Genomic DNA, 9577 nt, shown 5'->3' with positions numbered 1-9577 from the left:
AATGCACCCCTATATCATCATGGATGCTGGCTTTTAAACAGTGCACAAGCCAGATGGTCTTTAGCCCGAAGGATGCAGTGTTCATTGTTTCCTAAAAGAATTTCAAATTTTGATTCGTCAGACCTCAGGACACTTTTCCACTTCGCCTCAGTCCATCTTAGGCTATGTTCACATTACTAGGCTGAAGCGGCACAAATCCAATTTTTTGCTCTAATGTGACTCAGATCTGATGTTTTCAGGGCTGTGTGGATACGCAAATCTGATCTTTTCAAGTCCAACCTGAGCCACTTTCATATGTGGTCCTATATCGGATATGTATCAAATTCGTGGCCATGTGACCTTAATGTGACCCTCAGATCGGAATTCATGTGCTTTTGTTCCGCTGTGCCTTTGCCATCATTCAGCGTTACCATGGCAGCAGCGCCGAACAGAAGTTAAAGCCTGTAAATGGTGGAAAAGCAACACATCTCACCTTTCCCGTCTTTGTCTTGCTCTAATAATAAACAGCTGAGAGCTGATCAGAGTTAATTATCTTCACAGTGAAGGCTCCTTCTGCTCGTTCGATTGTTTGCTGATGATGCACATTACTGAGTAGGATGTGCACATGCAGGTCATTTCAGGACACTGTTCTGTTCACATTAATGACATATTTGAAAAAATCGGATTTGAGCAATGAGGCTTTGTGACGATGCTTCGCCGAACCCCGTGAGGAGACACAAAGTCAGGGTAGGTTGTGACAGAATGGTATGTGGGATGCAGTTGCAGGTTGAAGATACGACGACTCTGAGTGGTTCTTTGCAGACAATGAGAGATTTATTTACAAGCGTGAAGACATACAAAAGAAAAACTGTGCAAACAAAAATAAGCTCGGCCCCAGAGAAGCCGGTGGCGTTTCTGGATCCTGTTTATATATGGTTTCTTCTTTACATGGTAGAGCTTTAATGAACTGTATTCACAGACACTGGTTTTAGAAGTGTTCCTGAGACCATGCAGTGATTTCCACTAGAGAATCATGTCTGTCTTAATGCAGTGGTGCCTGAGGGCCCGAAGTTCATGGCCAGTCAATATTGGTTTTCAGTCTTGTCCCTTGCATACAGAGATTTCTCTGAATTGTTGCACTATTTGTCTGCGCGGTCTTATACAGAGTGGTCCCCTCTCCATCTTCACTTCTGAAATATTTAGCCTCTCTGCGATGCTCTTTTTATATATTACATCAGGTCTTGTGGGGCTTTCCATGAGATTATCTGTCTCAGATTAAAGGGATGCCTTTAGGCAGTTGGCTGGAATGCAGCTAAAATGTGGTCAGCATTTAAATATTTTTAACAAATAAATAATTTTGCATAATTTTGTGAACTGAAATTAATTCTGGAGGGAATTTTCAAGCTTCTCAGGAGAAGGACAAGTAGAAGAAACACAGTGAGGACATCAAATGGCAGCAGTTGGTTAAAATGAATGCTATTCCAGGCACATGTCCCAAATTTACCAAGCTGTCATGTTGTCTCTTTATCAGGAAGTGTAGGCAAAGAGGTTTGGGTAGTAGAGCTGAATACAGTAAACAGAGCTAAAGATGATGAGCAGAGAAACAGGCCGGGTGATCAGAACAGCCTTACAGAAAGATCCACACTCTGACACACTCTGAGTCGAGCTTGGAGACGCCGGATCCCAGCTTGGAGTCCAGTTATAACCTACACACACACATACACACACACATTACTTTACTGAGTACACCTTCTTGTATCCACACTCTGTCCACATACACTATTTGGACAAAAGTATATCCTAATTATTGTGTTTAGGTGTTTTAGTCACACTCTTTGTTAACAGGTGGATAAAATTAAGCACATGGCCTTGCAGTCTCGAAAGAGAAACACTGGCAGTAGAATGGGTCATACTGATGAGCTCAGTGACTTTAAACATTGCATAGTCTCAAAATAGTCTCAAACTATTCTTTTATTAAATACATAAGTTGTGTCTTTGAACTGTTCTAATGTGACAGCAGCTTGCTCTGACTTTTTCAATGGAAAAAATGTCCAGCATAAAAACGAGAAACGTGTATAAATTTCACTGAATTACCTACTCTAATTATCCATAGCCATTATCTGTTTACTCTTTAATATTCTTTAATATTTCCCTGAGAAAACCAAATATGCAGCTTTTTAAACAATGGTTTCTGGCTAACTGACACAGCAGCAGTCTTAGTTTAGCTGTTTGGGCAGCTGCTGAGTCTCAGTGAGCTGGAGCTGTGGGTGTTTAGCTTCATGCTCGGAGTTAAAACCAGGGCAGTGATGAGAACTGTAAGTAAAATTTAGTTAACCAATGGAAATGTCATGTTTTGGTCTTTTTTGTGCCTTTTTTGTGGTTTCACACCTGCTTGGGGGATGTAACTATTTAGTAACTACTAAGCTCAACTTTAAAACTAGTTTGTGTGGTGCAATTTGTCCTGATTTAGAAATAAACCTGAACTTAGTAAATAAAGTTAGATAGATGTCAGTTCTGATACAGGCCCTAATCTTCTTAATTATCGTGTGGAAGAGCTGCCTAGTGCTTGAATATGTCACCAATTCCTGGATGGATTGGTAATCCTACATGCCACAAAGATAGGTTTGAAAATGATTAAACGAACATACTGACATACAAAAAAATCACTACTATTATATTAATCATTTGTATTGATTCCAATATTGGTGTATTTTTCTGAGCAAATAAATGCTCACTGCCCAGAAAAAAGCTTTTTTAAATATAATCATTCTCAGATGCTTAAACCTTTTGCATAGTACTGTCTATACATCAAAAAATGTACTGAAAAGTGACTTTCATCTCGCAAGATTATTATAGGAAATGATTTATGAACAGTAACACTCACGTCTCAGTGCGTCTCGAGTGGAGTTACCTGCAGAAACATATTACACAGGTTTCAGACAGCCTGATTCTGTGCTGCTTTGGGTTTATATTTCTTTTATATTTCTTTCACACTTACGGCAGAGGTTATTTTCACACTTCTCTCCTTTACAACCGCTGCAAGGGCTTCCTGTGATGTAAGGCTTCTGACCTCTGTAGTTTCCTCTGCAGAACAGAGAACTGTTAGGCTAATCTGCTAACTGAATCAAATGTTTCACAGTAGTCTATAAGCTTTTTACATTCTAAATGACTGTATTTAAAGCAATAGTTTAGCAAAAATGTTGAATTCCCCAAGTTTAACTTCTTACCCCCAATGTAGTTTATCTGCTTATCAGTTTGTCAAAGTGTGAATCAATGTATACAAATGCACAAAATCACAGTAAATAAAAAGACTGCTAATCAAAATATTTTTTTTTAAGAATTAACTGATTAAATTAAAAATTACATATTAAATGAACCGTGACCCTATCTGGACTAAGCGGTTAACGATGGGATCTTTGAGTTGAATCAAGCTCTTGCAGTTTAGTTTAGTTTGTTAAGACTTCTCAGCTTTACTTGATGAAAGCTTGGTCAGTGCAACCTTGAGTAAAACTTGCATCATTCCTATTGGCTGTTGGTGGCATATTGGCCGTGTCTCTCCCCCTTGTTTAACCTACCATCTCTGTGAGTCATTCTCCCCAGCCTGCCTTCCCTTGGGCACTTACTTATTTTCTAAATTTTGGGAGATCATCTAATCTCAGTCAGTGCCGACTGTAAATCAGTGCTGAGTAAGCTGAGCTGCCATGACCCCACCTGCTGAGTGTGGTTCTGAACACTTCAGACCACTTCTGCATTCCGGGCTGAACTGTGAGTATTGGGCGAGATGGTCCAGAGCTGTAGTAAGTTAAACTGTTTAAGATATTCTTGTCAAAAATGATCTGACATTCTGGATAAATTTGTTAAAACTAAAGCCTGGTTTAGCTGTTAATGGAAGAAGCTGAACTTGAGTGGTTAGAGTTGTGTAAAGGCAGTAAATATAAGTTAGAATTACTTAATTGTGTTGAGTTAGTACCATTATTATAGTCCAAAATACTCAATCATTTTAAGATCAAAGGAGTGATTTACTCAATTTAGTTAAGTGTATACAACAATAAACAAATTTGTTGTTCATGAATTACTCATGGTCAAATTATATGAGTAACCTAAACTTAAATGGTTTAAGGCAATCGGTTTCCATAAACCATTTAAGTTTACTGAACTCTTCAGGTTTTACAGTGTAGGACTACAACAATATATGCTGCTGAAATGTGAAATATTGTGGAGGAAATTATTTATCTGTATGTTTCACAAAATTACATTTAAGAAAAAAACATTAAAGAAACTGTTTGGCAAAAAAATAAAATTAAAATGATTTATTACTTTAAAAAATAATGGTAAAACTGTAATCGGACATTGTTTTGATTTTCCAAGTCCATTAGCTTAGCTTCTCTTCCAAGTTAGCTTACAGAGTGTCTGTGGCGAGTTCACGTAGTCTTGTGTGGAATGATACCATATTATGTGCTGAGGTAAAAGTGGATCCAGGTTACTTACATTGGCTTCCCCATCATTCACCTATTCAGATGTTTAGTTTTGCTTTCATACACTGAAGTAAGTTTTAATGTGTTCTAAACCACAGATTTGTCTGAGCAAAATAAATAAAGATCTGGATGCATTTTGAGTGGGTTGAGAGATGTTTCTGGGCATGTATTTACAGAGAGTTTGGTGACAAACCAACTCCAGTGTTTATTAGCAAGGTTAGCCTAGCATCTCCCATAGTAAATTAAAGAAGCACACGCCAAACATGTTTTGGCCATGTTTGGCTCATCTTTTGACTGCGTCTGGGCTAAGTGATAAATCATGTCAATTTGATTTCTTTGCTGAACTATTCCTTTAACTTTCAGACTTTCTACATGCTGTTTTTCACAGTTAAAATGATAATTTGTTCCACATCATAGAAATTAAAAGGTTCTAGAAGCATTTTATCAATTGTTTTTTCAGTGCTAAAAACCTTGCATCTTTTTTAGCACAAGTGCTTTGTTTTTCGCCAGTGAAAAAAACAGTAAACTTAGCAATGAATCTGCAACACCCTTGAACAATCTATGTGTGTTTTTTAATATAGCTAAGAAAAAGTTGGATATGTATTGTCCTGACTTTGTTTTGGGCATATCTTTCAACTAGCACCTGAACAGAGTAAAGTTGTATTCACTAGTCAGTAGTGATAGTCACTAAAGAGTTCAACAACATATGAGTTCAACAACAAGAGTTAAAGGACAATGCATGTCTGTAGACATACACTGCTTACTTACGCTGTAGAATAGTTACACACAAACACGTATCCTGGTCTGTGAGAGAATGTCGTTTCTTTGATTCCCTTTGGACAGAACTGGACAGCACAGCCGACTTTATATGAGTTCGCCCAAACAACCTGCAAACACAGTCCACAGGTAAAAGCACAGCCTAGACTTAAAGGAACAGTCCAGAAAAAATATACCCTTTACTCCTACTGCTCAGCTACACGACATCATACTTTTGGACAGTGCTAATTGGTGGAGTATAAGCTTCCATTACCTGTTAGCTACCTTAGCTTTTTGGCTCATATCTTAGTTGATCGACTGATTTTGAAGTAAGCCAGGAAAACTGGGAGGAATTTATGTCAAACTACTTTTTGCCAAAATATTCCTAGTAGCTAGATTCTCAATTGAAAATCTAGGTTACATGGGATGTTCTTTTTCACTGCCGTGAAAGCATTGCTAGTTTAGCATTGCTAGTTGGCTAATCCTGTATAGGCTTGTTAACACCTTGCATTAACCTGTGTTTCATGTCAGATCATATCTGGATCAACTTTGGCTAAATTTTTTTAACACTTTTCACTGAAACGTGTCCCCAATTTGGCCAGAGGAGACCCAATTTTACTTTCCTGTGTAAAAAGCAGATGATGTTTCGGTTTTCTTTTGTTCAGTTTTTACCTTGTTATGATATGAGTCAACAGACTTGGTTTGGATGTTTTAATGTGTGCATGAAGACTCTTTATTTCGGGATAATTTAGCCTCATGTGTCCTCTATCTTTCGTTTCACTGTTCATCCTCTCACCTGCTAGTCAGTGCTCGGCAGACACATTTCCACTCATGTATTTGTATACATATAGTGAAAACTCTTTCCATTTACCCTTGTGTTAAACCATGTTGAGTGTTCTGATCATAATCTGACCACAGTACATCCTCAGGGTCCTCACTTATGCAGTAAGGTGAAATCAGGAGATGATCCAATCACCAAAAACACATGTTGATGTAAGATGTACACAAAAAAATACATATTGTTTCTCTTTCTGTTCTGTAAACAGTGAAAGAGGACATGTGTGGCTGGAGCCTAGAGAAGGCAAATGTTGGCCAATAAAACAGCTCCATTCAGACTGCATACTATTATAAAGACAAAACTACCGTTTTCAGAGGAGTTACCTGTGTGTAGTGTCCACAGACCCCGCCGCAGCTCATCGTCTCATAGGTGTAATATTTAACTTCGTTAACCCAAGACTGGATTGCATCCTTCACTGAAAACCACGTCCCCACCCAAAGATTCTCCCCGACAGAGCTGAAGACTGGGTGGACCTTGCTACTCTCTCTCAGGTAAATATTGTGCACAAAGAGACACTTTCTTGCCCAGGCTCTCGCAGTGACTGCCAGCCCTTCATCCCATGACTGCAAAAATACACACACCAAAAACATCACAAATGCAATCACACAAAATCTACAAAATTGTACAAACCTATAAAATTGTGTCATTAGCCAAAAGGTTAAACAAATCCAAATTATCTTCTTATGCCTGTGTCTCTGTTGCTTAAAATGAAACAGGCTGTATTTGTTACTGTGCCTTTAAGACAGATATAGTTAAATGACCTGTATTGTGCCTAACTCAAAAGGCAGTCTGGGCTGAAACCACTGTTGCTAGATTGGGCAGGTCCCTGCCAAATTGGGTACATTTTGGTTGGATTTGGTGGGGAAAAAAATTGGAATGATTTGTCATTATTTTGGCAGGCTTTAAAAAAACATATATTATTAATAAACTGCATTACTTCATAATGCAGCTGATACTTGAATGGGCCTAACTAAGCCACATCCAAAAAATTATCAAAACTCTGACTGACATATGTTCATTCCTATTGAGTGGAGACCATTGCCCCAACTGTGTCTGTATCATCTGTAATAGAAAGCAGCAGTTAACTGATGTAATGAATGTGCTTTCGGTTCTAGCACTGCACAGATTATCCATTTCACTCTGCACTGCTGACTGTACAGAGTTCTGCAATCGTAGGAAATAGTAATGGCCAATGATCTGTTCAACACAGCCGATACATGTAGGCAAATTTAAAAACTGTGATAAATAGTTACACTTGTAATATTATTGTTATTCATATGCCTTTCTGATTTATTCATGGGTCCTATTTAATATTACATATGCTTTACATTATATTTGTTTAAAAGACCAACAGTGCATCTAGCTATATGTAATGTTAGTTAAATTAATTGGCATTATTATATTATATTATGAATTATTTTGTATTATGATTAAAATAACCTTAAACTGTTTTGTTGTGCATTTTTTGGACAGCTTTGAGCATTTTTTCACTTGAAACTGTAAAAGTAATCTGACAACCCTGGCTAAAAGACTTCACATAACTTTAATCACATAACTTTAACATAAATCACCAGGGCTAAACTCTGAGGAGGCTGAAGGCTGAATGCGCATTTTGGGCCGGTTACTGTGAGCTAATGTATAAAGCACAAGAACGCACAGATAAACTATAAATGTTACATTTAACTGTATTTCTGTAGTAAATTAAAGGTTAAATTAGCAGCCCCTGCCTCAAATGGTACATCCTTGATTTGCTGATTGTAACTGAGTCTTGTATAGAGAACAGAGATTAAATGAAGCTGGAGTTAGCTTCTTATTTTTTATTCTACGTTCCACCTTAAATAATGTAGCAGTTACATTCAGACACCCGGGCACTAGTGTGCAACTGCAACACTATTTAAGATGGAACAGAAATTTGATTAAGAGTGACATTAGATTGACTAAGATTAACATTAGCCTTGAGAGATTAAAGTATCAAAATCAGCACAATGGTGTGAACCTGAAACTGGCTAACACAACATGCAGTGCTCTGCTTTTTTTGTTGCATTACCGATATAGCAATTTTCATGCATGAATCATGTGAGAATGGACAGCAGAGGTAAGAACTGCAAAAAAAACAAGGTGTCACTGAGAGGACAAGAAAAATCTACTTAAGGAAGACGAGGAGATATCCGAGCAGGTGGGCAGTGAGAAATGCTAACCTTAACTTAGTAGTATATTAACGGCCATGATTATGTCACATTTAATTTTTTTATCACTAGCTGGCCACTTTGGTTCTCTCAGTGAAGTACAGAAAGAAAAATATGTGCAGCGGGACAAATACAGTTTGGGAATAGAGTTTGGGGTGGTCTGCATCAACTCTTGGTCCCACTCCCTTAGTGCTGCCCATTTATCCCCTTACTGTGATGTCGGAACTCACTGGCACCTTTCAGTTGTTTAAAACACCTTAGGGTCAGAAAAGTTTCAATATGTGCTTTTAGCAGTAGTTTGAAAAAAAATTATAAGGTCAAATCATTATTTAGGCAAAAGCTGCTCTTCATACCAAGGAAGGCCTCCAAAATTCACGTTTCAAAATAAAGCTAATAATAAGGTCAATGCTTGTAAAATCATAAAAAAACAGATTTAACCAGGTCCAAACTTTAGACTGGAAGTGTGTATCGTCAGGCTTTCAGAGGAACACACCCCGTCTCTGAGTCTTACCATGTAGCGCATGTTGCTGGCTGGTGGGTCAACGCTGGATCTGTTTTGGTTGTGTTCTCTTACGCAGTCGTTAATGAACGTCTGATTTGTAATGTCTGGTACCGTCTGGTCTGTAATGACTGGTCTGATCACAGCAGGTGTGGTCAGCAGGAGGATCAGGCAGATAACGGCTCGGCTCCAGATGCCCATCGTACAGCAGGTGTGTGTGTGTGTGTTAGCTTTTAGAGCTATACTCGCTACCCAGCAAGCCCCTTCCACTTTCTGGTGAACAGGAAGGATGTTAGTGCTCTGTGTGAAGCAAGATGGGTGAACTAATCACACTGTGTTCATGAAGACTGTGATATGGCAAGAAAATGTTTAGAAAAAAATTAGTTAATATTTAGAATCAGCATATGTTGTGGCTGACTGTTAGAACTTGACAACACATGACCAATATGATCATAAAAATAGAGCAAGAAGAATGACAGGCGGGGAATCTATGAAAATAATGCCTCTCTTTAGAAGGTTAAAGGAACAGGTCAGCAAAACTAATACCAATATGGCATGCAGTGCTAATCACTGCATGTTTCTTGAAGATGTGTGTTGTGTTTTTGTTTGATAATGGTACTACTTGACATTCCAAATGAGGGCATTTATCAGCTGCAGTTCCCTTAATCCACATCCCATGTTCGTGTGTAGGGAATATAATGGTATTGCTTAGGGACTCTGTGCATAAAGAATTTATAGAAAGGAGAATTGCCAATCAGTAATGTTTTCAGGGATTGTTAAACGCTAGGAGGGCGCTCCTGACCGAGGTCAAAATAAATGGATTACTATGGAGCATTGGGCAAAT

General features: G+C 38.2%; 1 protein-coding gene across 1 annotated transcript; it reads right to left on the bottom strand.

Moving 5' to 3' along the window:
• Positions 1–791: 791 nt before the first annotated feature.
• Positions 792–8995, bottom strand: LOC118811358 (GLIPR1-like protein 1). Its single transcript, XM_036575517.1, has 6 exons — positions 8746–8995; positions 6372–6611; positions 5223–5341; positions 2978–3063; positions 2864–2890; positions 792–1685 (listed from the first exon to the last, which is right to left on the bottom strand). The coding sequence occupies exons 1-6, from the start codon at positions 8932–8934 to the stop codon at positions 1507–1509; spliced, it is 840 nt and encodes a 279-aa protein (XP_036431410.1). The 5' UTR covers positions 8935–8995; the 3' UTR covers positions 792–1506.
• Positions 8996–9577: the final 582 nt, after the last annotated feature.

Source organism: Colossoma macropomum, unplaced genomic scaffold (assembly GCF_904425465.1).
Source record: "Colossoma macropomum unplaced genomic scaffold, Colossoma_macropomum, whole genome shotgun sequence".
In the NCBI taxonomy this organism is placed as follows: Eukaryota; Metazoa; Chordata; class Actinopteri; order Characiformes; family Serrasalmidae; genus Colossoma; species Colossoma macropomum.
Note: the sequence above shows the minus strand (reverse complement) of the source record. Positions and strands in the feature narration are given on the sequence as shown.